The 25,660-nt window shown below is 49.2% G+C and overlaps 12 protein-coding genes across 12 annotated transcripts; 6 read left to right on the top strand and 6 right to left on the bottom strand.

Annotated features, from left to right (window-relative positions):
• Positions 1–645: 645 nt before the first annotated feature.
• RhiXN_00875 (indigoidine synthase A family protein) lies at positions 646–1,257 on the bottom strand (the record flags this gene model as incomplete). Its single annotated transcript, XM_043320694.1, has 5 exons — positions 646–687; positions 750–817; positions 876–973; positions 1,032–1,068; positions 1,131–1,257. The coding sequence occupies 5 exons, from the start codon at positions 1,255–1,257 to the stop codon at positions 646–648; spliced, it is 372 nt and encodes a 123-aa protein (XP_043179706.1).
• Positions 1,258–1,974: 717 nt separating this feature from the next.
• Positions 1,975–5,037, bottom strand: RhiXN_00874 (indigoidine synthase A family protein; the record flags this gene model as incomplete). The annotated part of the gene is made up of 15 exons (XM_043320693.1): positions 1,975–2,162; positions 2,221–2,536; positions 2,595–2,605; positions 2,664–2,775; positions 2,837–3,304; positions 3,356–3,420; positions 3,475–3,507; positions 3,561–3,773; positions 3,824–3,869; positions 3,919–3,999; positions 4,049–4,137; positions 4,185–4,202; positions 4,254–4,302; positions 4,351–4,634; positions 4,686–5,037. 15 exons carry the CDS (start codon positions 5,035–5,037, stop codon positions 1,975–1,977), a joined length of 2,325 nt encoding a protein of 774 aa, XP_043179705.1.
• A 298-nt stretch (positions 5,038–5,335) lies between these two features.
• RhiXN_00873 (3-ketoacyl-CoA-thiolase, peroxisomal protein) lies at positions 5,336–6,869 on the top strand (the record flags this gene model as incomplete). The annotated part of the gene is made up of 6 exons (XM_043320692.1): positions 5,336–5,410; positions 5,460–5,836; positions 5,898–6,355; positions 6,415–6,607; positions 6,667–6,778; positions 6,831–6,869. 6 exons carry the CDS (start codon positions 5,336–5,338, stop codon positions 6,867–6,869), a joined length of 1,254 nt encoding a protein of 417 aa, XP_043179704.1.
• Positions 6,870–7,419: 550 nt separating this feature from the next.
• On the top strand, positions 7,420–9,663 carry RhiXN_00872 (C2 domain-containing protein; the record flags this gene model as incomplete). The annotated part of the gene is made up of 4 exons (XM_043320691.1): positions 7,420–7,702; positions 7,775–8,223; positions 8,275–9,459; positions 9,511–9,663. The coding sequence occupies 4 exons, from the start codon at positions 7,420–7,422 to the stop codon at positions 9,661–9,663; spliced, it is 2,070 nt and encodes a 689-aa protein (XP_043179703.1).
• A 1,248-nt stretch (positions 9,664–10,911) lies between these two features.
• Positions 10,912–11,896, top strand: RhiXN_00871 (ribosomal S3Ae family; the record flags this gene model as incomplete). Its single annotated transcript, XM_043320690.1, has 5 exons — positions 10,912–10,926; positions 10,979–11,045; positions 11,100–11,180; positions 11,233–11,780; positions 11,837–11,896. 5 exons carry the CDS (start codon positions 10,912–10,914, stop codon positions 11,894–11,896), a joined length of 771 nt encoding a protein of 256 aa, XP_043179702.1.
• A 160-nt stretch (positions 11,897–12,056) lies between these two features.
• RhiXN_00870 (uncharacterized protein) lies at positions 12,057–12,763 on the bottom strand (the record flags this gene model as incomplete). The annotated part of the gene is made up of 2 exons (XM_043320689.1): positions 12,057–12,236; positions 12,296–12,763. The coding sequence occupies 2 exons, from the start codon at positions 12,761–12,763 to the stop codon at positions 12,057–12,059; spliced, it is 648 nt and encodes a 215-aa protein (XP_043179701.1).
• A 502-nt stretch (positions 12,764–13,265) lies between these two features.
• RhiXN_00869 (uncharacterized protein) lies at positions 13,266–15,628 on the top strand (the record flags this gene model as incomplete). Its single annotated transcript, XM_043320688.1, has 5 exons — positions 13,266–13,680; positions 13,736–13,974; positions 14,029–14,122; positions 14,184–14,882; positions 14,952–15,628. The coding sequence occupies 5 exons, from the start codon at positions 13,266–13,268 to the stop codon at positions 15,626–15,628; spliced, it is 2,124 nt and encodes a 707-aa protein (XP_043179700.1).
• A 246-nt stretch (positions 15,629–15,874) lies between these two features.
• RhiXN_00868 (uncharacterized protein) lies at positions 15,875–19,115 on the bottom strand (the record flags this gene model as incomplete). The annotated part of the gene is made up of 7 exons (XM_043320687.1): positions 15,875–15,979; positions 16,028–16,113; positions 16,165–16,282; positions 16,345–16,713; positions 16,766–16,904; positions 16,954–17,596; positions 17,672–19,115. 7 exons carry the CDS (start codon positions 19,113–19,115, stop codon positions 15,875–15,877), a joined length of 2,904 nt encoding a protein of 967 aa, XP_043179699.1.
• A 411-nt stretch (positions 19,116–19,526) lies between these two features.
• On the top strand, positions 19,527–19,926 carry RhiXN_00867 (Cytochrome C oxidase subunit VIIc; the record flags this gene model as incomplete). Its single annotated transcript, XM_043320686.1, has 4 exons — positions 19,527–19,605; positions 19,667–19,683; positions 19,740–19,843; positions 19,905–19,926. The coding sequence occupies 4 exons, from the start codon at positions 19,527–19,529 to the stop codon at positions 19,924–19,926; spliced, it is 222 nt and encodes a 73-aa protein (XP_043179698.1).
• Positions 19,927–20,185: 259 nt separating this feature from the next.
• RhiXN_00866 (uncharacterized protein) lies at positions 20,186–21,004 on the top strand (the record flags this gene model as incomplete). The annotated part of the gene is made up of 3 exons (XM_043320685.1): positions 20,186–20,470; positions 20,527–20,901; positions 20,954–21,004. 3 exons carry the CDS (start codon positions 20,186–20,188, stop codon positions 21,002–21,004), a joined length of 711 nt encoding a protein of 236 aa, XP_043179697.1.
• Positions 21,005–21,119: 115 nt separating this feature from the next.
• RhiXN_00865 (uncharacterized protein) lies at positions 21,120–21,989 on the bottom strand (the record flags this gene model as incomplete). The annotated part of the gene is made up of 1 exon (XM_043320684.1): positions 21,120–21,989. The coding sequence occupies one exon, from the start codon at positions 21,987–21,989 to the stop codon at positions 21,120–21,122; it is 870 nt and encodes a 289-aa protein (XP_043179696.1).
• A 706-nt stretch (positions 21,990–22,695) lies between these two features.
• On the bottom strand, positions 22,696–25,567 carry RhiXN_00864 (uncharacterized protein; the record flags this gene model as incomplete). The annotated part of the gene is made up of 12 exons (XM_043320683.1): positions 22,696–22,824; positions 22,874–22,987; positions 23,040–23,096; positions 23,159–23,701; positions 23,754–23,810; positions 23,865–24,055; positions 24,380–24,581; positions 24,634–24,981; positions 25,032–25,141; positions 25,193–25,268; positions 25,315–25,450; positions 25,521–25,567. 12 exons carry the CDS (start codon positions 25,565–25,567, stop codon positions 22,696–22,698), a joined length of 2,010 nt encoding a protein of 669 aa, XP_043179695.1.
• Positions 25,568–25,660: the final 93 nt, after the last annotated feature.

Raw genomic sequence — 25,660 nt, 5'->3', positions numbered from 1 at the left:
ACTATATGTTTAAGCCCGGGAATATGCACTGGTTGAGGGTGTCAAAGCGATCACAGAGGTGGAACGTTCGGGATTGATACAATTCAGGCAACTTGTCGCCATCACGTGTGTTGACGGTTAACGAGAAGCATTATCCCCAAGCGCAGAGTTCCGGAATCGCGAGCAAGTTCTTACGCGCGTAGAAGCTTCGGAAGATATGTAGGATGTCAGATAATTCCGAGATATCACAGCAGAGTTGTATGGAGCGTATGACAAGCGTCGAAGAGACTGCTCAACTTATTAGCACTTGGACAAGAGTCTGCGGGGCTGACACAGCCTAGACAGTTTATCATCAGCATAAATTGAAAGAATATCACGCTCTAGTACATACGACCTGGGGGATGGCTTCATGGGTTATAGCTACAGCAACGCAACAGCAGGTTCTACCGAAGATTGTCGAAGTTCAGGAATAGACCCATTAGGCCAAATTGAAACAGATTTGTGTTATCTAATAATATATCGCGTGGCTAAGGGTATGCCAATTAAAACGTATGCAGAAACCCATTTCGTGGAATCCGGTGGTGAGCCACTTGTCAAATTTGGTGCATATTTACACTACATATGGTCCAAGTCTATGACAACCTGGGTGCTCTCAACCAAACACCCTCATGAATACTCTGGAATGAAGATACCAACGTAGGATTGATACTAACAGAAAAGGTTAGAGTCTTGGTTTGCTTAAACTCAAGTTTTATATAAGACCAACTTACTTGCGTTTCCTTAATGTTGGATTGCCCCTCAGTGTCTACCCACAATGGATCTCCGGTGCAGTCTTGATCTATACATAGTTAAGGTCAGAGCTCTTAGAATATGTAAAGAAACTCGAGAAAACTCACTAGTAAACAGCACTGTTCCAGTGGGGTACTCAGACCGCACTGAGACTAAACCGTCGCGGAATATACCACTTGTTCTGTAGCAGATTCCTGTATATCCTCTGTAATTCAAGGCTCTCAAATTATGATAGGAGCAAAATTAGAAAGAATTCAACCTACAGGTCTGTGTCCTCGCAATTTCCGGTGAAATCGCTCCCTGTATAAAGCATAGGTTAGTTGAATTGGTGCTCACTTTGTGGGTGTCCCGTATCTACACACCGGTGCAGCCATGAAGCTGAGCACGACGACACTGATCATCGTCTCGTACGGGAAGCAAACTTGCAGAAAAGGCGATTTGTCCGGAAGCAAGAAGGATTCCGGTCGCGAGAATAGACTTGAAGTACATGTTTGACTGGATTCAAAATGCGACTTGGCTGAGCTTCACCTATCATTGAAGGGGGGATTTATACTGCTGGGGTTGCGCCTGCAAGGCCATCTCAGCATATTTTGACCGAGGAGAGATCGGAAAGTCCTACTTATTTAGGTGGATGTATGCAAACGAACTGAATTTTTGGCGCTGTTACTCCACGGGAACTCGTTTAGTCCGCAGTGACCGCAGTACTCTTGGACCGACCGTATAACGGTCGGCTCACTTGGGGTATCATAGTATATATCTGCCTGAGCTAACAGTTGACGTAACTTGCGATAGGTATGAACTCAACTTGAAGGTCTGCAGGCTGGTTTCGTCAGTACGCGTGTACTTTTAGCTGAAAGTCATGAAAATTTTCAATGAGATTGTCTGATAATTTCGACACCCTTGTACACTCCGGGCGGGCACTCTTTCAATAAGAGGCCGGTAACGATCAACTCGGTGAGAGGTTGCTATGTATACAACTGCCTACTCTGTAGAATATGAGACAGTAGATATCGCTGGAGAGACCGCCAGTTCACTGCCAATAGTCAAAACTGCGCATTTCTGTGCAAGATTGATAGCCGCCTCCAATAGTCTTGGATGGGAAAAGGTCATCTCGTTGTGGACCAATGAAGCAAGAAGAGCGCCAACTAGTGTATCGCCTGGTTTTTCAAGCGCTCAATACACGTTGTGTCCAAAACTCAAAAAACACTACTTGCCTGCGCCGGTGACGTTATGCAGACTATCTTGGCTCAGTGAATGTGCGGGGAAGTATCGAACAACAAGCACCGAGCCGTCTGAGCCACGGGAAACTATCTGTTGCTTTTGTGACTGAGAACCCTCCGAAACCCAGTTCATAGCACTTTCTGTGTCGGTTATATGCGCAATTAGTGCCACTCCTATGAAAGTGGTTAGCATTGCTCTTCATTCATGTAATATAAAACTTGCCTTTGCTACCACATTTGACGATCAAGTGCTTAATAAACGGTACGAGCTGAGTCGCCATTTGAACAATCCCATCGTTTACTAAGAAGGTCATGTCTCCCTTGATCTGGGCAGCCAAGATGCGATGCAAGTCCGAACCGAACCCATCAATGACCTGCCACCAGTATGAAGAGTTGATCGGCCCATCCTCCGATCTTGCAAGTTCCCACATCGCTCGGAGTTCGATAATATTTGGGAACGATCCAGTTATGTAAGGGCTTTGATACCCCTTGGCTAGCATGTTCGAGATTGCGGGAATAATTCGAGTGCATTTAGTTGTTGAGGTTGGCTTCCAGGGCACACCAATGAGTGGGTAACACGATCTTCTTGAAGCCACGCATACATACCTCATAAAAAGCTAAGCAATACAAAGTATTGAGACGCTGAACTCAGAGAGTCACTCTCGAGAAACTCACTCATAGATCCCAACACTTTTGCCTTTTCGATGATAGAAGAAATGGTGCTCGAGCTCTCATTACCATCGATCGCAACTATTTTGGGAGCAGCTGCCTCTAATCTTTCCAAAACCTAAGTTTGAAGTGACAATGACTCCTTGCATTCATGCATAAGTCGCAAGAGTAGTACTCACCTTGTTCAGCCCGCCTTCAATGCCCGTTATGCTATTAAAGTCAGCAACGCCCATCTGGAGGTCACCTTTGGCATCCAAGAACATGTTGCACACTGAAGTCCGTACTGAAGGAGACGAGAACCTTAAGAGGCCATCGGACCTCATTCCTCGAGACTCCGTCTCATAAGTTAAAGCAGTTGCAAATGCATCTTGCCCAACCGGAGATATCAACAAGGGTCTCTCTGAGTCGAATTTTGATGCAGGCAAAAGTACTTGTAAAACTCGGTGAGCAGCTTCGGCAACATTTCGTGCAACGCCTCCAGGCGACATGTGCACTACTCCGGGTGATGTTGAATGAGTACCAGATATAGAAGAGACACTCGGCTGTGCTGTGATGTCCATAGCAGCCGCTCCGATTACTACCAATGGTGATTTTGCGTTCTGAGCCGGCGTTTTGATAATTGGTGTATTGGCAAGTGCTGGTTGATACTATTGTGCCGTTGGCCCCCGATTTTTTGGTCGCATACATTAAGAACGCACAGAAGAAGCTGTTTCCCCTACTCCGTCAGCCTTGAGTTTTGCATACTCGACTGCTATGCGAGCTCCTAAATACGAATATTAGTAGGCTTTCCGTCAACGACTTGACAATGGTAACTAACCAATCCGCGCATTGTTTTCGAGCAAAGCGACATCTAGAAATTTAAAAAGTCAACTAAAAGCCATTAAACCCCGATTTCAGACCTACTGCTTGGAATAGAAAGTCCTTTGGTAAGTTCTCTAACGCGGCTAAGCAACCAAGGGGTTGCATCGCGGCCAGATTGCGCGATCCCATTCGCTTCGGATTCGAGTACTGCTTTGTCTACCGCTGCTTGAATCTCGAGTCCAACCGACTCAAATTCTTTGGGAATGGGGACTCCAAATATTGTACCCGATTGAACTCCGAGTTTCTCTGCAAAATCTAAGAAACACTTAGCTGACCTAAAGAATAAATGTGTCAAGCTTACTTACAGATACTCCTAGCAGCATCTTTGGGGTTGTCGAATGCCCATGGCGCCTATTGACATATTAGAGTTGAACGCATGTAGTAACGGGCATGAACCAACTTTGTATCCGCTGCGTGGAGTGAAAAAGGCAGGCCAATCACCACTGTTATCATATGAAGCTACTGTAACCCCTTGGGTTTCCTAAGAGTACAATGAAGTAGGAGCATCTACTGAACAATTGGTTACATACTAGAACTTCCAACGTTCTTCCGATATCGAGTATGGACTTTGCGCCAGAAGCAATTACCGCAATAGGCGTGCGACCAAGCTCGGTTAAGTCTGAAGCGACATGATTAACGGTCACGAGTAGTCCAACGATCATTTACCTGCAGAAACATCCCAAGCTATTTCGGGTTAGCCACTCTATATGGTAGTAGCTCAGTTACCAGACTTACATGACTCTCCGCCCCGATGAACACCGCCAAGTCCGCCCGTAGCAAAGACCTAGGTCCGAATTCAATAAATAGTTCGAGACGGGGGGACTTGTAATACCTTGATTCCAGCCAGATGAGCAATCACTGTAGTACCTGCTATCGTTGTTCCTCCATTTCGACCAAGACTCATCGCTGGTGCAATGTCCCGCCTAGAGAGTTTGACAGGTGCTTTGCCTGCATTCTTGAGACTCTCTACATCAGCTATTACCTCCAGCTGCTTGCGTTCTAGCCCAACATGAAGTTTTCCCTCGAGTAACGCAATCGTAGCGGGAACTGCTCCATTCATCCGCACATTCTCCTCGCACGAGATTGCAGTTTTGAGGTTCTGTGGATAAGCCAGACCTAGAACGAGTCTATTAATTGAACTCGAGTTCAAACATTATGCCGACATACCATGTGTAATGACTGTGCTTTCCAACGCTACAACCGGGCGACCGTGTGCCAATGCATCTTCTACTTCAGGATGAATAGTCAAAAGACTTGATAGTCCTGAATTAGAAGTAGCCAGAGTCCTAGCATTTGAAACTGATATCGAAGAGCGAGCAATGCGCGAAACCCCATGGCCTAAGAAATACATTATGGCCAAGAGTAGGTACAATAGAGCAAGTTCGCTATTCTCTGTGATTGGGAGGAGCAAGAAGATGAGCGTAGGGAGTTTAGCTCGTAGATTTCGGCGATGGTTTGCCGGTCCCAAATTAACATGTCGTGACTCTGAATAATCGAGGAAACCTCCTGGATTGCGCATTTACGGGATTTCTACGCGCGAGCCCGAATCACATGACGAGAGGGCAAGTTCCGGCGCGGTGTGATTTTCTGACCCGGTAGAGCCTTCCTACTTGCGCCGTTGGTATAAAGATAGCGGGAAAGGGATAGTTGGGGAACGAGCGCCCTCCATCGACCCATTGCGTGTGTTGGTAAGTGCATACGAGATATTGCAATTGGCATCGTCTGATCCGCCACTGAAACAATCGCACCATATCGGACAATACAGGTTGCCCTAAAATCCCGCACGTGTATTTAGAATCCGCTATAAAACCGGGACCATGCTTCGTGCTAGACATATTGCTCTCCGCACTCGTCTCCCCTCTGCCACTCGCGTCTCCATCCGATCTATCATGGTTAGTACTTTAATTCTCGCATATAATTCCTTGCTCATTGCGGCCTCAGTCTTTTTCGTCGCCGAATGAAGTTGTGATCGTCTCGGCCGCTCGTACACCTGTCGGTTCATTCCAGGGTGCACTAAAATCGTTGACTGCACCACAGCTTGGTGCTGTGGCCGTGAAAGCCGCGCTCGAACGCGCACAGGTCAAGCCAGAACTTGTCGATGAAGTCTACTTTGGCAATGTCATCTCTGCAGGTGTCGGCCAGAGTCCTGCCCGTCAAGTCGTCCTTGGAGCTGGCCTTCCCGAGCGCACTGACGCGACAACTATTAATAAAGTCTGCGCGTCAGGTCTCAAGGCCATCACCATTGCTGCTCAGAACGTTCAACTTGGACACGCAAACATAGTCGTTGCCGGTGGAATGGAGTCCATGAGCAATACCCCGTATGTACCCCGTGTATGCATTTTACTTATGGCACGTGACTGACTTTTCTCGACTGAAAAGGTACTACCACCCTCGCGTCAATCCTCCTTTCGGTCATGTCCAGGCCAAAGATTCACTCTTGGTTGACGGTCTTTGGGACGCATACAACGATGTTCACATGGGTAACTGCGCTGAGAACACTGCGAAGAAGCACGGTATCTCTCGTGAAGATCAAGACGCCCATGCGATCGAGTCCTACAAGCGCGCCGCTAAGGCTTGGGAATCTGGCGCGTTCCAGGCCGAGATCGCTCCCGTCACTGTTACTGACCGAAAGGGTACCACTGTTATTAAGGAGGACGAGGAGTACAAGAACGTCAAGTTTGACAAGATTCCTACTCTCAAGCCTGTCTTCCAAAAAGAGAACGGAACTGTGACCGCCGCCAATGCTTCCAACTTGAACGACGGTGCCAGCGCCGTCGTCCTCACATCTGCCGCCAAGGCCGCTGAGTTGGGCCTCAAGCCTTTGGCGCGCATTGTCTGTAAGCAATCCTTGATATAGCGCACGTGCGTTCTCGAATCTGACTCGAGAGCAATACAGCCTTTGCCGATGCAGCAATTGCCCCCATCGATTTCCCAATCGCACCCACGGTCGCTCTCCCTATCGCACTTGAGCGCGCTGGGCTCAAGGCTGAGGACATCGCCCAATTTGAATTGAACGAGGCGTTCAGCGTTGTTGTTCGCGCTGCGGAGAAGATAATGAACATCGACCCCGCAAAGATTAACCCTCTTGGGTGAGCACCGGAACGCTGTGCACTTGGGTTCGGTAGCTAATAATGCGGTGTTACAATAGAGGAGCGGTCGCGCTTGGCCATGCTATTGGCAACAGCGGATGCCGAATTGTTGTTACGCTGGCTCACTCTTTGAAGCCCGGCGAGTACGGTGCTGCAGGCATTTGCAACGGAGTACGTGCAATTTTTTCAACTGTAGACACAAAGACTGACCGACTGATTGCAGGGTGGAGCGGCATCCGCCATTGTTATCCAAAAGCTCTAGATTGGAGGATAGAGTTGTTATATGCTGGGCCATTTCTATGTATAATAAATTGTAATACACATTTTAAAACAATCAGGACAAAATTAAAGCGCAGTCTTTGCAAATCAGTATAGTGCAAGCACGTACGATCGGTCGCTTGTGGTGACCGACATCATCGATCAGCTCAGCTCCAGGGTCCCTTCACAGCCCAAAAAAGGGGCTCTCACATATCAAACGACCGTGTGTGGGATCTCCAGTCACGAGCGCTCTGTTCCTTTGCAATCGTCAACGACAGAGCTTTTGTTGAACTCTACTGTGATTGCCTCCCAACAACCATAAGAACGAGTGTATCAGACTGCTAGCACCGGCCTACAGCCCCTACTTGTGTAATTGACAGGTCTGACGCGATGTCATCCTCACCGAGGGAGATTGGGACTCTGATCGTGGTGGTATTGAGGGCGGTTCGTAGCAGTCGTATTCTAATGCACTGATAGTAGAGGGTTTACACACTAGAATACAGAAAAATCTACCGAACAAAAGACACATCGGCAAGCAGGACCCCTACTGTCGGATGTCCTTCAACCAAGAGACCCGAAGAACCAAGGCAGTTAAACGCGGAGGACAGCATCCTGAATGGGACGAAGAGGTCCGGTTTTCAATCTATGAAGATGCTGAAGATGAGCTTGCGAGGACTGCCGGGGACAAGACTCCGCCGCCCAAGGAGCGCTTCCGAAATATTAAGGGCGGTAAATCGATGCGTGTCTCATGCTATGCGGACGATCCACGAGAGCCAGATTTAATTGGAGAAACTCAAGTGGACCTGACGGAGGCGCTAACTAAGGGAGAAGTTGATGGTTAGTCTGACACGCGTACGAACAGCCTTTTTTGGAATGTTGACACACATTTTTTTCCCGTTTGTATTGCAGAATGGTTTACTCTCCAGAACAAGGACAAATATGCAGGAGAAGTATATCTGGAGATGACTTTTTGGTCCAATGCGAAGCCTCCCGCAAAGAAGAAGGCATCTCGTCCAAGCACAAGCACGACAAACCCACAATATGGTGGTCCGGGTTCCTTTATACCATCTGGCTCTTCCAGCGCGGCTGCTCAGCCCCCTGCTGCCAACTCTAACAATGAGATACCCGCGTTTCTTCGTCCCAATCGCGAAACCTCGCCAACAGCAAGTGTACCGGACTCCCTTAAACCTTCAAGTAGCGCCCTAGGACAGCCCGACTTGTATATTTCTCCATACAGTTCCCAGAACTCTATTGCCTCTCAGGGTTCCCTGCCGTCTGCGCTCGAACCAGCCGGTCCTCCGTACGATGAATTTGGGAGATCAGGTCCGAACTTCAATCACCGACGCGATAGCTTTCCAGTGAGTATTTGCTAGTGATGGGTTGCAAACGTTGTCTGAATAAATATATAGCCCACGCGCTTTGATCAACCACCAAGCATCTATGGAAATCCTCCCAACGGATCCGCGCTGCAGCCAGCGTACCAACGACCTGCTTATGATTCTTTCTCTACTTCGACTTTGGTTCAGTCCATGTCAAGCATGCATATTGGACAGCTTCCTGCTCCCTCGTTCCCTCCGCCTACTCCTGCCCCAAGCTTTGCTCCCAGCCAATACGGTTATGGAGCTCCTCAGGATAGCGCACCTCCTTTTCCACAAGGCCCTGGCTATCCAGGTCTCGGATACGGTCTTCCTAGTGCCACGCCTGCCCCGCCAAATGGAGGGTTTCAACCTGGATTTGTGCCGCCCAACCAGGGCAATAGGTTGGCATCCTTAGGCTTCACCGCACCTCCCCCTATCCCAACACCCATGCCATTTAATGTACCACCTCCTGCGACTCCGTTCCAGCAGCCCCCTAACCCGTCTCTCACCCCTTTCCCTCAACAACACCCTTATCCTCCCCAGCAGTACCCACCAAATCCTGCATCAGCACCTCCAACACAGAATGGTGCTCCACTAGGCCAATTTATCCCGTTTTCGACTCATTCCGCTCCTCCGGGACAAGGTGGGTATCCCCCGCAACAGGCCCCTCAATCAGCATCTCCGCCTCGGGCGGGGCTTCCGCCTGTCCCTCAACATCAATCGACTCTCCCCCCACCACCGCAACAACAACCTTATCAACCCCACCAACAGCCGTATTCCACGCAACCACCCCCTCCACCGTCGTTGCAGACACAAAACCCTGGCGCTTCTCGGCCATTGCCTACTCCCCAACAAGGTCCAGGTTCAGGAGCAAACTCATTTGGATCGGCTCCGGGATCCTTCCCACTGCCTACTCAGAATCAATCCTCGGCTCCGAGTTTATTCGGCTCTGGACCTGCATCATACCCTCCTCCGCCCAACACAAATGGGCAACAATGGCAACCTCCCGCGCATGTGCGCAACAACTCATTCCCACCTCCTCCGCCTTCGTTGCCTGGCCCTCCTCCGCCATTGCCTTCGCAGCAACAGCCTCAGCTGACGGCCAGTCCTGTTCAGCAGACTCAGTCTCCACCACCAAACCTCTTCCAGGCACCGCCTCCGCCTCCTAACCCGTCCTTCCAATCGTACCAAAACAACGCGGAGAGCCAGTTACCACCCCCACCGTCTGCCTATCAGGTAAGCTATTATTAGACCTGTCCCTTGGCGATCATTAACAAGAAATATTAGCAACCACCGCCTCATCCTCAACAACAGCGTCAATCTGTTCCAGTAGGAGGAATATTCCGGGCCCTTCGACCACAACCATCTATCCTGGCCCACCACCAAAGCCTCCTCAGATGGTTGCGCCACAGCATAATGGCTGGCAGTAAACCTCTCTGATCGCGTTTGTTTCTATTTATGCTACGACCATAGCTCTGTGTTAGGACGATCCATTATCTGTGGATAACAACCTCCCCCATATTCCGTCAATGTCTGCGAACCATCTGTCTGTGCGCTAATTAATACTGTTTCCCCCCGACGGACTTGACAACATTGCTGCATCAAATTTGTGTTACATTCCGTGTTCATGATAATATATACATACAATGTGGTATCACTTGTTGAAGTTTACCGCGGTTGTGAGGACAGCCAACCAGGCCTTAAACCAACGAAGTAGACATTCAGAGTTATCTGGATCCCAAGGGATGTCGAGTATTTGACTCAAGATCTCTTTAACAGCGGATGAAGTCTCGCAAGGGTGGAGGTACCAGTGTGGTGCCCCAGTAATTGGATGGTCACCTTGCGAAAGTAGGGGAAACTGTGCGTTTCCTGTCTCTCTCGGCTGTATGCCGTGTTCGAATACCTCATCAGCCATATCTAAAAGTGCTCGTTGTCTGAAACGGTCCGTGTTCACGATTTGGGTCAGCGGCACGGGGCTTCCGCCTTTCCTACCAGTTTAGTATACGGGTAACTAATAGATATCTTGACTTGCCTACGTCTACAGCCTGGAAATAGTACGCCGGGACCATGTATGTCGGGTGCCAAACGATACTCTCATGAAAATATACACGTTGAGCCGTGTTCTCATCGATCGGAAGACAAGATTCGTCTTCTTCCTCGACTAATTCATGACCATCTTCAAATTTGCTCTCAGCTTGCACTATGTCTTTGTTCGCCTGAACTTTCGAGGAACTGGTTCGAGATAAGTAGCCCCAGCCGGGAATTAGCTGCCAAAACACTACATTAGACATCCAAGAATACTTATAGGTACATATTTACACTATGCGCGGTCCAGTTCCAACAGTTTGTTCCTAAATAGTAAGAGCTAGTGCTATTTTCTGATAGTAGCAGGGGCTCGTTCGGAAACAGTTGGCATATTTGGTTAAATTCGCTACGAGATAGAGTGGCTGGTGGCTCCATTTCGTCAGAGTACAATTTCAAATGATAAGCTCTTTTGGGCGTGCTCGTACTGACAAGTACCAAGCCACGCATTTGCATCCGAAGCGCTTGTGACTGGTTTGTCGATCGCACCTCAAGGCTACCTCCCGTCGACTTCGTATGTTTGGGCGTTCTACAAACTGTGTTTTGTGTCGCTAATGTAGCAATTTGTGTAGCCCCTCCATTCTCTCACTCAGGCTGTAAATCAATATGGCCGTTGGAAAAGTAGGCTCAAGCCCAGCTCGTCGTTTGCATCCGCTCACAGTTTAGTGCACAGAACAAGCGTTTGTCGAAAGGCAAGAAGGGTATCAAGAAAAAGGTCGTTGACCCCTTCTCCCGAAAAGGTTAGCTAAATGCACTACACATGTTATACGGTGGCTGAAAAGTGTGTCTCTCAGACTGGTATGATATCAAGGCTCCTTCTATGTTCGACACCAGGAACGTTGGAAAGACTTTGGTCAACAGGTCCCAGGGTCTTAGTAAGTCGACCGCGGGCAGTAGCTATTCCTTGATTTGACATTGGTAATTTAGAGAACGCCAACGACTCCCTCAAGGGCCGTATCATCGAGGTCTCCCTCGGTGACCTCAACAAGGATGAGGACCAATCCTTCCGTAAGATCAAGTTACGGGTTGACGAGGTCCAGAACCGTGACTGCCTGACCAACTTCCACGGCATGGATTTCACCTCTGACAAGCTCCGCTCCCTCGTCCGCAAGTGGCAAACCCTCATCGAGGCCCACGTCGACGTCAAGACGACTGATGGCTACCTTCTCCGTCTCTTTGCTATCGGTTTCACCAAGAGGAGACCTACCCAGGTCCGCAAAACCACTTATGCCCAGACTGCTCAGGTCCGGGAGATTCGCCGAAAGATGTTCGAGATCATGACCAAGGAGGCGACCAGCTGTGACTTGAAGGAGCTCGTCCAGAAGTTCGTTCCTGAGGCTATTGGACGTGAGATCGAGAAGGCTTGCCGCGGTATCTATCCTCTCCAGAACGTGTACGTCCGAAAGGCCAAGATCCTCAAGGCGCCCAAGTTCGATATCTCCAAACTTCTCGAGCTTCACGGTGGAGGAAGCGATGTATGTCGTCTTTTTGTACGCTATGTATGCGCATACTAACTGAGTTTGAATTGCAGGAGACTGGCGCGAGGGTGGCGAAGGACTTCAAGGAGCCGGAGATCCTGGAATCCGTTTGATTGTTCTTTGTTCTTTCTCGTGTACTCCATGTCACATATGTCCAAAAGATTTATGCATCACCCGTGCTTTATGACCTGAATACGACGCGATACCAATGAATTCGAAAGCGAATAGAAAATACAATGATTAATAGTACAATATATGCAGGATAACAACAAGTCAATAAATAGGTGAGCCGTAACGCGGTTCGGAGGAGTAACCGTTGTAATCATCTAGTTTGTAGTTATAAGACGATTTCATGGGCGCAGGCTCAAGCTCCAGTGCGAGTCGGGCCTTTTCCCGGCTATACCGGAGCTCGTTTTCAATGTGAGGTATTCTAACGCCGGGCGCTTTTGATACCTAACGGGGGGCAACCTTAGTAACTTGTATCCAATTCGTGCGAGCAAATGACGACTTACTGGCACCATCCCAACAGGTTCTCCAACTAGCCTTGAGAATTCATGGATGTCAATGATGGCCGAGAAGCGAACAGATCGAATCTCCTTCATGGGAAGGATCGAGTCGCAGCTGGGTGCCTTTTTTAGGGAGGAGATTGGGTATGTGGTACTGGGAAGCTCCGAACGAGCAACAACCACCAGTGAGGAATCTTTGGGTAAAACAGCTTGCTTCTTGGACTTTTCGACTGTGTCATGCGGAGAGCCACGGTCGGTGGGAATGTCTGGAGCGGATGGGTGACTTGGAGCGACTATAGGAAGTATGGGGTCGGTCGTTTGTAATGAGAAAAGGCGTATCAGCAATGTCAAGAGGTGGGAAATATACGTGAAGAGTAGCTTAGGTGCGCTGAGTACAGCAATTATGGAGGTGTTTTTTCTTTGGGGACGAAAGGATGGAAGTAGCGGTGTGGATTCAGATAGTAAGCCGCTCATTTTGGTTCGTAGTCGCCAAGCTCTCTTGTGGGCTGATTAAAAGAGAAAGCGATCCGGAAAACGTCTGGCGATACCTAACCGCAATATTGCGCCTTTGTGTAGCGTTGCTAGAAGTGACTGTTCAGTTCGGAGCGCAGTTGAATGTGGGGAAGACGCCGAGATATTTGAGTAAGACTAAAGTCAGGGTGCGAAAACCGGGGTAAGTTGTAGGGGTGGAATTGGACCGAACAGCGGGAGGGGGGGGGCTATAGCGTGCGAGCGGGGAGTTATGAGTCCGTAGACATTTTGGAGGTCCCTCTTGAACTGGGGTTCGTAATCTGATAAGACGTTTCAGAGATCAGCCGGTCACTCCCCTCCCACGTGATTAGTCATCGGCCGTCCTCCTCCGTATTCACAGTGTCTTATCCGTCATCAGCGTCACTTTCTCGACTCCTTCTACCCGATTGTCTTATACAGCAACAATTCTGTTTTATAATCTGTGTTTCATGACTCTTAGTTACTAATGCTGAGTGAACGCCGGCCACCCACGGTGAACAGTCGTGTTAGCGCCTTCCTGGAAAGTCAGCACGGCCTGATGTCTTATTACGCCGCCGAGGGAAAGGCTGTTACCGCTACCTGGCCCAAACAGTCTTCCGGAGATTTGCGCGTGGGTAGTCCGATACTGGTTCCCAGAGCCGCGACTGCCAAGGGCAATGATATTTGTACCACGCTCAATCGTGAAGCTCCTGACGAGACGGTACCTGCTTGCCGAATCGACACAGACAAATCTTCAGCGGACCCAATGGCCGTATTGCCAAAGCCAAACCCAGTCAAGTCCCCCAAATCTGCGCGGGTTGCTCCAAGTAAATCAATGAATCCTCCACGTAAATCAGTAGGGCGAGACCAAGGTTCAGATGATGAACCTGAGCGCTTGCAAAGTAAATATGCTTTTCTTCACCGTTACACTATTGTCATTACTGACGAACTATGCAGGGTTGGAACAACGGCGGAATCGAAGGCGAGCTCGGCGCTATGCTATGGACGTCGCCGAAGGCGCCACTAACCGAAGAGACGATGCTTCTGAAATCGATCTCAGTTGCAAGGTTAGTAAACGACAAAAATTACAGCCCGAGGACAAAACGAGCAAAAAGAAAGAGAGGGTCAAGACTGCCCCTGCACTGTTACTGATGCAAAAATTTTCTTCTCAAAACTTGGGAAAGTCGCGTTTGACGGTGAACTTGGGTCTGTTGACATTACTCGCATATATGCTAACCCGGATCTCATAGGTGCGGCCAAGCCCAACCGTTGGCGTCTTTAACAAGGGCAAGAACTCAGGGAAAATAACAAAGAAAAATAAGCGAACGGCGAGGGTAGTGCCCAGTAAGGAAACTTTTCATATACTGACTAGAGTTAATCTCATCTGTGCCTATTTTAATCATAGATATTGTGTTCTCTGAATCTAGATTTCTCGACAAGGCAGCACCTCCCTGCTCTGGAGATGAAGATACAGAGCACCATTCAGATTGTTCAGATGATCACAGTGCTCATTCCCTAGCTCAGCGTGCCTGCCGCGAAAAAGACCGAGCACTCAAATCTAGTCAACACTCTAGTACTAAAGCGCTTATGAACCGAGTAGCTCGCCCTGGGTCCCCTACTGGTTCATCTTCATCTCGATCTGTTCGTGAAACATCACCTACCTGGGCCATCGAAGAAACCACGCTTTCAGTCTCGAGCTCCATCAAGTCAGCAAATCATTCAGCTGGCAATCCATCATATCCAGCACGAAACAACGTTATTATTGGAACTGAGCACTCTGTTTGGGCTTCCAGGCTCCGCAACTCCTGTCAGCGCGTATCGACAGCCCCGGTGAACACGGATCCGAACCCCAGATCTTTCCCACCTCACCCGCCCGCCCAAACCCGGACCACTTCAGCATACTTTGCGTCGATGGCCACACAAGAGCAATCACAGCTATCCACTGCGCCGTTGAGTGAATTGGATGGAGCTGAAGATAAACGGACGAGCCGCAAGAAGATTTATCGCACCTCTGGTTCCTTGTATTCAGGAAACCCACCCAGCACACCAGAGTGTCTACAACAATCCAAGTGGACCCAGTTTCCATCACCCTTGGAAACAACCTGTATGCATGGTTTAGACACAATATTTCCTGGAAATAACACTATCTATGCTCAATTTTGCCCGTTGCCAGGTAGCTTTCAAGAGGGTAGCGCCCATAATGAATGGCGCACGGAAGAAATTGAATCACAGGAAGGAATGAGCTATGGCGTTTTGGAACCTGCCGAATATATGGAACAGCCGAGTGGATGTGGATGGAATGGCCCCGGTATTCCGAACCAAGACAAATGGATTCCCTCACATGGAGCATTTTCTATTGACGAAGATGAAGATTACGAGATCCATTCCGATACTCTTGGCAAGGACGCTCCATTCTACGCTGGAGCGCAGGTTTTGAATGAAGATACTGGGTATTCGTACGAAGACACCGAGTTTGTGCACGAAGATACCGATTATTTGGATCAGAGCATGGAGGCGGATCACATGTTTCGACAAGATGTCGACGACCTTGGTTATATCGACTATGAAGATGATTTCTCTGAAGGATATAACGCATACATGGAACCCACACGAGAACATGCGCTTTATAATCCGAGCAAATGGTCTGCCAATGACCTAGTGGAGAGCGTCGATCCTATCTGTATCGAACCAGAGCCTGATACACTGGATCAGAGCGAGATTGCAGAAGCGGAAGATGAATGGGCAGAGCAAGCACCTCGTTTGCTACACGTCATAACTGAGGAATCGTTGCAAGATGATCTCATCAGATCAATGAATGGGCACTGGAATGCTGCTCATAGGCTTTATTGATTGGACAGTTTGATCCGCTGGGTAGATTAGCTCTGCCCTTTCGTTTTATTTTACTTAATCCTGCTGTAGAAGTTATTGGATTGGATCGTGCTTATTAATTTGCTGCGTTGTATATTTTGCGCTGTATTTGGTACTGTATTTTGTGGGGTTGTATCACAAGGCTTAGAGACTAAAATAAAGAGATCGATAAAATAAGAATAGAATAAAATACGATATTAACGGGATCCAGAAGAACGAAATTTTATATCAAAAAATAGGATAAGTTACTATGTGGTGGGCCTCGGTGGCACACGAAACTGAAGTATGGTCGAGAACAACCTCCACAACGCGCTGCAGTGGAATTGTAGGTAACTTCACAGAATATGTTAGGATTTGTTTACATAGGGCCCCACCACTCACTGTTTGATAAGACTGAGATGAACGCCGGTCCCATAGCCTCACAATACTAGCATCTCCCCGTGCAAAGTAATCTCCTTTAGTGCTTCCTATGGACAGGTTTAGTACATTAAGCTGGACCTCGTTCACAAGAGCCATACCTCGTACGCGAAATTCTCCTTTGTCATGCGTAGCGCTTTGATATCCAAACTTTTGCACACATTGGTACAAAGGCATCCGTGTATCGTGAACCTGAAATTGATCGTCGAGTCGAGCAAGCTGGGCGTGCATGATTAGTCAATACGAGAAACTGTGATATAGACGAGGAGCCAATGCAATACCTCAAGTACCAGGAGGAAAGGATTGTCGCAATCAACATGTACACGATGGGGGTGATTGCTCAGTTCAACAGTATTCGGTGAATGTTTTGGATCGACCATGTTGTGCAGCGTCAGCTTACTACGCTTATTGCTCTCGGACCCAGCCGCGATAACAGTATTGTGCAGCGGATTAAATGCCAGCGCCGTACAAGAATGGAGCTTCGGTAGAACCAGAGGGTTGGTCAAACACTCGTCGGATTGGAATTTCCAGTGAATATAACGCCGGTCGTGTCCAAGTGTGATTACTGAATGCTGGTCAACTGTGACAATCGAACATGCACCCTTGGCGTCGTGGGGTTTGCCCGGCAATGGGTGGAAGCCGAAACTTCCCTAAAAAAAAGGTATGCTAACACTCGCGAACCGTGATCCTACTGTAACTTACTTCTCCCAGTGTTGCAACAGCCAGCTGAGACTCGTGCCCCGAAAGAGCGAGAGCAGTTGAAGACGGAGAAAGTGAGCATGCGTCTTCGATTGAGATGCTACTGGGAGGGTTTGATCCAAATCCAGTTGCGGCAATTTGTCTGGGAGAAGGTCGAGTGTTTGAAACAAACGGAAGAGCATAGATGGTACCTTGAGCCCTTGTTGACAAGTTGCATCACCCCCAACCAAGAAACATGAAGAATTGCAGAACTGGAGACTGCCAAAAGGCGACGAGTCTTATCATACTTACCTCGCCTCAAGGGGAGTATACTTGATTGCTCTTCGTTAGCTATCCGAACGATTGTTGGTGGCTGCGGCTGTTCGCTCGGCCTGGGTGTATGCGTTTCTGGGCGCTTCCGCGAAAGTTCGAGTATGCGCTCCTCCAATTCTTTGTGCTTTCGCTCCGCTTCGAGCTTAGATAATTCTAAATCCCTTCGTAGACGCTGCAGTTCATCCAACTCCTCGCCGTGGCCGGTAAGCGTAGTCTGCGAGGATTTCCCATTTATCGCAGCTTGGGGTTCATGTGAGGCATTTGCGTCCAGGGTTCCAAAGTTTGCCATGGATGTGGAAGTATCCTTAATGATAGGCTGCCCAGGGCTAGGTGGAGCAATTGGAGAAGGCGGGTTATCCGCAAGTTCACCGATCTCGTCCTTGTGAAGGCGCATGCTAGACGGAGATGAGTAGGACGATTCTATATAAGTTATGAAAGGTAGCTCAGGTCTGGTTGAATCGATAGAGGAGAGAGTAGTGGGTGATGGATACTCGGGTGGTATCACTGGAAGGCCCCGCGTAACTTTAGTAAAAATGCATGTTTCATTTGGAACGCAGCTTAATACTGAGAACAACTAGTTGATTAAACTCCGCTCACCAAGATTTGCAGTCGACCCAGTTTGAGGTTGAACACGCACCACCTGTTTATACCTGATCCTGATGTAAGGACGAGCCCCTTCGCGTGGCTCCTGACCTGCTAAATACTCTCCGATACCAACGAGCTCAGGCGGAGGGAGAACAACGGGCCCCAACTCGGCTTCTAAAAGCCTCATCTGTTCGAGGGCCCATATCTCCAGGTTGCGAATACTCCCACTCCGGGGCAGGTGTCGTTGAGGAATTGGTACTTCCTTACATGTGATCTCTATTGTGACCGGGCTAGATGAGCGCTCGCTGCTAGGCCTATCGGTAGATACGATAATGGGGTTGAGGTGCGACGGTAATGGTTGATTCTGAGGCGGTGGTGGGGTTGGGGAACTGGCCTTCCCTGATAGCCGAGAGGTCTCGAACTTCGGGTCATTGAGAATAACAATAGGAGATATGCGGTTGGGAGCGAGTGTGCTATGTTTGTTCTTCATTGGAATACACCAGTCAATCGCTATCCCATCATCCCGGATGAAACTGGCAAGGACATTCATACCCTGGTCTTGTAGAGCTCGGATTTCTTGCTGCTTGAGCGCCTTACGGTGTTTCCGAACTTGGCTGGGAGGTTCGCCGCAGTCAAAACGGCACATTGAATGCTTATCATAGGAAATAAACTTGCTGCCGGAAGTGGGTTGCCCTTGCAAGAGTTCAATAGCGGCTTCTTCTTCCATTTCATGCTTCACTATCACTTGTTGGTTTACCAGAGGAACATGAGAACTGCCCGAGGAGACTGCTTCTTCTTTGACGCGGGGACGTTTTGCAGTGGGGTGATCGATACTGTCGTACGAAGAGTTGTTTGTTTGCCGGGGGGGCTGTTGCTCAATAGAGAACTCCGCAGGACCAGTATTGATCTCAGCCCTATTGTGCTCCTCATTCTTTCTAGGACGGAATCGTTTACGAGGTCGCGCCGAAGTTTGGAACGTACGAGTTGATGATCGAGCAACAGTTATATGAGGGTCAGATGATGGGTCTCCAGTAAGCCTCTGCATCTCCTTGGAAAGAGATCGATCAAGGAGCGAGTGACCCGAGCTTGAGCTAGCCAGTGCTCCGAAGCTTGCACTTGGAGCGAAGAGCCCGGAAGTAATAGGCTCATTAGTATGCTGCCGAAATTCGTCTGGACCAGGGCGCGAGTTAGCCTCGCTGTATCGAGACAACTCGGGAGGGGGATGAGAAAGACCTCCACCCCTACCCCTGCGTTTACCCTGGCCTCGACCCAAGCCTCGACCCCGTCCATGCCCGCGCCCATGTCCGCGAGAAGATTCGCCGGAGATAGGGAAGACAGAGGGAAGCTGATGCTTTCTCTGGCCTTGAATACGTGATGTATCCCTAACAAATGGGAGGATACGCTTGTGACGCCCACGAACAGCCTCGTTCGGTTGTTCGTCCTCCCCGTGCTGCATGCTTAGATCAATTCAGCAAAACCCCCTGGTAAGATGAAATCTGAGATGAATGTTACGTTTATTATAATGCTACCTACTGCACACTGAGCACTTGAATATAGATTGGCCCGACTTGCTGAGAGCGAGCTATTTACACTTGGTCCACTGACGCAAATGTATGGAGCTTCCTTCACGCAGAGTTATATCGCGCAAAAGTTGCGACTGAAATTAATCAGGGATGTATGTCTCCGTTACAGAGACTCGAAACAAGGTAGATCGGCGCTAGATGTAGCTGAAGATTGGAAGTTCGAGGATTGGCCAGTGGGGGCGCGAGTCACGTGGCATTGGCGCCTAAACTACGCTGACTTTCCCAAAGATCACCCCTCTCCCCATTTGACTGTCACCGTCGCTTGACCTTGTTCCTTTACCGAAATGTCTTTGCTCGCTCGCTCGGCCGCTCGCCAAACATTGGCGCTTCGTCAGAACATCGGACGCCGTTCTGTGCACTTTGGTGGGTCAGATTACCCATACCCAATCTAAGTGAACAAGTCTGAGTTCATTCATCTGTCCAGAAAATACGCTTAACAATGTAGGTTCAAGAAACGGGTACCCTTATGACGCTTCATGAACTGACAACGTGCGTAGAACACTCCGTTCTCCTATCAGAACAAGGCCGCATTTGCTTTCAAGGTCACTGCGTTCCTGGGCACCGGCTTCGCCATTCCCTTCATTGCTACCTACTACCAAGTGTAAGCAATAAACAACGCATCTATAACTTACACAATACTCATTTGGTGGTTTGCTATTAAGATCGAAGAACAAGGGTGCCTGATTATGCGTGCCCAGGATACACCTTGTTGGACGAATATCATACCAGATACTGGCTGTACCTAGCATTCAATAAACTCAGTTCCTCGATAAGAGTGTTCTAACCCCGTAAGATCGTTGTGTCGAGCTGGTTACACGACAATTCTCAGATACCAATCCGATTTTTCCCGCTTGATGGTATATGACTAAGCAGGGCGGCCTTCGTTTATTCACTCACCTTGCATTTGACCTCAACTTTGAGACGTGACTTGGAGAGTTTTGTAATGTCTTCATCCTCTAGTACCGCCGGTAGAAACATGTACTCTAGGGACTCAACACCAGCGACCGATATCAGTCCTCCAGGCTCTGACGATTTCGTGTTGCCACCTCCTTCCGAAGAAACCCTTCGTCGCCGAGCACAATCGGACCGCGCGTCCACTGAAATCGGAAACCGAATGCTCAAGGGATGGGCTATGCTCGCTGAAGAATGTCCAAACGACAGCTGCTGGGCGATTCCATTAGTGCGATTTCCACGTGCTCGCCCAGGTGCAGAGCCTGACCCTCGCAAGGTGGGTCAATGAGCCTCTTTAACGATTGAAAATTTAATTCATTTATCAAATTGTAGGAGTGCGTTATATGCGGTACCGTTTATGTGAACAACGAAAATGGACAATTGGTTGCTCAACGAGCTACACCCTCCCGGACGACAACTGCCCCCCAACCCCAATCTAACCCTGTAAGGGCAACAAATGTACCAACTCCACAACCAATCCCCCGGAACGTGACACCCAAGGCATCCAGCCTAAATACGACAATCCCACCACCTAGCATTGTGGGACCCTCTACCACGGCTGATCGAACCCCGGTCGTACAAAATATTCCAAAGGCCCCCGCTGCGTCACTGTTTGGATCAGCTGAAGAGGCGCTCAGCGGAGCACTAGAGGCGCTATCTCAGCGATTGGTACAAGTTTCCCTCGGTACTGATATAAACACAAAGCAGGTAAGAGACACGGCAGAGACTATGGAAACAGTAATGCGGGCGCTAGACACAGCAAGAAAGCTACGAGAGGGTAATTAATGGCTGGGGATATGACGAAGGATGAAAGGATATAAACGTGGTGCAGCATATATGATACAAGGACAGGTGTAATATGAGCACATGGGTCATGAGCAAAAATCGCATAAAGTGAGCTCATAGTGCGTGTAGGCGCATGCAGATCACTCGCGAGGGGATGGGATTGGAGATGGGGCGGTTGAAGCGAGCCTTGAAGGCGGGAAATGCCGGGGCCGTGATTGACCCCATGACTCCCGCGCACCTTGAGCCTGCATAAGAGAAAAGAGACCGGTAGAAGCGTCTCTCGGAGATTCATGTTCCCCCCATGCGTTTACACGAAATAGCCTTCGATCAGACATATCGTCCGATGAGGTTCGTGGAAGGGGACGAGGACGCATCATAGGCCCACCAGGTGTACGAACGCGCTCGCCTGAAACGACGCCCAAGTCAAAGGGAAATTCATCCTGGGGGGTCTGAAGCCCCTCGATAATAGGCAATGGCTCTGGAGTTTGAACTATTGGTTGGTCTCCAGCACGCCAACTGTCGTTAATGGGTGTAGCCGGATTAAACGTTGACTCAAATGGGGAATAAGGTTCAGGCCAGCGAGAAGGAGTCCGTGCGCCCGACAACAATGGTTTCTGCTTAGAGAAACGTCTATCGACCAACCACCGGGGGAGAGTCTCTGCAGGTGGCGTACCGGGCGGCACAATGATCCCCAGCGCAGAGCCTTCCGATCGACTCAAACGTCGAGGCGATAGTGGAGATAATGGTTGCGGACTTTCAGGAGCGTTTGCGACAACTGAAGAGGTAGTATCCATACGAGTTTGCAATAAAGACAGACGCAGAGGTTGGAGATGAGGTCGGCCACTTGGGGTAACCATATCAGTATAGTGATTGCGTGTTCCGTCATCCCAAGGCGAGGTTGCGGTGGAAGTGCTAGCTGGCGTCCGCCATCCACCGAGATTGGAATCTAATCGGGGAAGCGCAATGAAGCCAGGGCCATTGCGAGAAGGTCTAGGAACTGGTGACTGCATCTTGGACGTATACACTGTCTGAATGAATTGTGTCGTGTGCTTGGTCAGACTCTGATACGGAGTGCTCCACTCGTCACTTACAGAGAAAGTCTGGATGTTCGTCTTTTGCAAAGGGAGGAGCAAGTAGAAATCTTGATTCAGTCACTGCTTTATGTATTGGGCAAGCGGAAGGGGGTCATGTGTGTCAAGGGGACGAGGGCTGAGTGCTTTATGTCCGGAAGCGAGGGACCGGGGTAATACCCTGGCGCCAATCTCGGTGTGGAGCAGAGAGCCGTGATATAATGAGGAAGTCACACCCGCACATCCTGATCTCATACCAATGTGCCGATGGAATTTTGCATAATTGCTTTCATTTTTATAGCATCCAGCCGGTCTGTCACATTCATGCCGTTGGGTCTCGCAACTGACCCGCCATTCCCATGTCAGTCCTGAGTGATATCGCGCATCTGATGGCGTGCAAAGCAAAGAGCTGAGGACTCATTTCGGAACGGGGTACCCGGCTTTGCTTCTTCACACTTTGGGAGCATTGCGACAGAGAGCGGGAGGACGGTATACTATTGGTATGAAAACGGCAGACCTGATAATACTCCAGCAGACACTTGTGTAACGTAAGATGGCCCAAAGCATAAAAAAACTCAACTCGATGAACACACAAATAGTACAAACCAGAACCCAAATATTACAAGTAAAGCAACGAAATAAATCTTTAACCATCCACATAAACCGGCCCATAATCTCGTCTGCTTCGAGTAGAGCGACCTGCAACTGATCCGGCAGTAGACACGGGAGCTGCTGAGTAAGTTGAAGGTTGTGATCTGTGCAATATATTCCCCATCTAAAAAAATAGATTAAATAAATTCACGTTGCGTTTTGCTGTCACATACCTCATCCTCGACTATGAAGTTAGATCCGCCAGAGATGACGTATACTTCTTCGCGAGGAGGCCTACGAAGAAGCGATTCGTGGTAAGGCATCCAACCTCCTTTACCGTCGCTTATCTGAAAATCAAGAGATCAGGCAAGTTTTTAGTCGCAAGAGACCCGATCTTACCTCGAGCTCAACGTCATCGGGGACAATGAGCTGTGTATTGGGGCCAATCACAAATTCCTTTTGGAAGGAGCAAGCGTTATTGTGGCATGTGGATAATGATCTCATGAAAATAAACGTACCTGCTTCTCACCAGGCTGCAGATTGACTTCAACTTCTCCCGGTTGTGGATGATGAACGGTCTTTACACCAGTCCTGCCGCTGCGAGAGCTGCGAGAGCTGCTCGAACGGCGATCATGCACATCGTGAATGACAGTGCCCGGAACTGATACCGGGACCTGGTGATAACTGCGCGGGGATGTCGCATGGCTATGGCGTGGGGAACCAGTCATGACGGTAACATGCTCGGGATAGCCGTCGTCACGCCCATAATCGTGTTCGTATACGCGCCGATGGCCACCAGCGGTGGATTCGTAATCATTAGGGTAGCCACCCCTGGAGATATCATCGCGGTAGACCGTGCCGCCATGGACAGAGTGGTCACCACGCACAGAGTGATGGTCGCGAACAGAGTGGTGGTCGCGTACCGAATGGCCACGGACCGAGTGGTCACGAGCAGAGGGATCGACGATTATGGGCGGCTCACCCATGAGATGAGAGCCAGCCCCGCCAAAGCTATGCTGGCCCTCATACTCATGTGCATGCGTGGGGTGCATTGGTGCGGGCTGAGGTAAAGGTCAGAACGAAAAACAAACAAAACACGAGGCGTGTGCTTACATGGACAGCTATGCCCTCCCCTGAATGTATAGTATGTATATCGTCTGATTGCTTGGTCTGCACAACAATAGGATATTAGATAAAATGTGCGTAAACACGGGCCAACCGTACCTTCTTTCGGAACACACGGCCCAGCAGCGAGTTCTTCCGTCCTGGCTGTCGGCGAGTGGCGGGGATGACATGGCCATGTTCGTCGACGTCCTCCTGGACAAACTCGGGATCGGATTGGCGGGGGACGGGCTTGGTGCTCAGCGCCCGACGGAGCCCGAATTTGCGCATGGTGGGAGAATCCGGATTGTTTACTGTCGAGGGAATCGAGGGGCTAATAGGACTCTGATGCAGGCAACACTGTTATATACTGCGATCGTAATCAGAACAGCATCTGCACCGGAAGGCTCCTCGAGGCACGACTCCCGGACTCAAGTCTACAACGTGGTGGGCAAGACGAATCCTGCGAAGAGGGCGGCCGCAAATCTCGCTTATGTAATTCACCTATTAAAAATCACTCTGGTAAACAAACAATATATGTACAGCCTAATCGTAACAACAAACACCCGGCAATACGTTAAAATACTGCGCAGCTGAGATTACAGATACACCAAATGCAATCTTTCAGCGCCGCTTACTACCTTTGCCTTTTTTCGAAATAGTACTCGGCAGCGCGCCCTCCACAGACCTAATATCATTCTTGGACAATGTCAATGCACCATTTCGGAACTTCCCAATCCCCAGTGCCAGCCCTCGTTCTCTCCTCCGTTTAGCCCCTCCTGAACTAGGAGCATCAAAGTTCTTCTTGATCGATGGGTGGTAGTTACCCAATGTTTTTGCCTAATTATAAAATTAAATACGTAGTTAATAACACAATATGACTGCAATTTACCTCTTCGAGCGCCTTAGCTTCACGCTGCTTTGCCTTATCCAATAGCCCCAACCGCACGCGTTTCGCATGGTGCGAGTTCTCCTTCGTCTTGAGAGTATCAGTACCTCGGCCAATTTTTGCATCGTTGGCAAGCTCGAGCAGTCGCCCTGCAACGGTCCGGGACCGCTGAGCAGATCCCTGCTTTGCATCATACGCATGCGGGTTACTCAGAAGCTGAGAGTGCACAAGCTCATGGAGCAGTTTATCGTTTTTGCTATTGGAATGTTCTCCGTCAGAATCCTCATCGCTGTCCTTGGGTTGAGATGATTTGGGCTGCGACTCCGATTGGACGTGGGTGATTTTGGACGACTGTAACCCCTGTTGAGTTCGGCGATCGGGCCACAGGCTCATTGACTCACCATAAATCCTTTGCCCTTGCCTCGAACTACCGGCTGAGATGAGGTTCCAGCTCGTGCATCAAAAACCACCACGTCAGGTGCTTTAGAAGTAGAGGCACTGGGAACTATGTCTAGAAGATTATTCGCCTTCTGTTAGAACATTTCAATAGAACATGGCTTACCAGCACTTGCTGCTTTTGTGCTGTGTATCTCAAGCTTATCATCCAGCTTAATGCACTCTGCTTCCTGCGTTTCTGACTGGCCGTGTAAACAAGAAAGGCGAATAGCGTAAAGAGTGATATACCTTGAAATTTCTCTTCTTTTTGGAGGTTTTGGATGTTTTAGGCTTCGCTACTGGGAACTCAAATGAGTTCATAAAAGATTGGCCATGAGAATTCAGCATGGCAAGCAATTTGTCGCGCCCTTCATCCTTGGTAGAACTAGAGGAATAGATAATCTCAAAACATTGTCTAACCAAGGTAAAAGAAAGAAAAAAAACTTTTATCTTACCTTTGAATAGATGGGTCTGAAGACGCCCCAGATGGTCGTTTGGACATGATCGCCGATCAAGCTAGTCGGGGAGGGGGTGGTGGCACAGGTGTGATCGGGACCAAGAATTTGAAATCAAATTTACAGGTTTAGCTCTAACC

The sequence above is a fragment of the Rhizoctonia solani genome, chromosome 4 (assembly GCF_016906535.1).
Source record: "Rhizoctonia solani chromosome 4, complete sequence".
Classification (NCBI taxonomy): Eukaryota; Fungi; Basidiomycota; class Agaricomycetes; order Cantharellales; family Ceratobasidiaceae; genus Rhizoctonia; species Rhizoctonia solani.
Note: the sequence above shows the minus strand (reverse complement) of the source record. Positions and strands in the feature narration are given on the sequence as shown.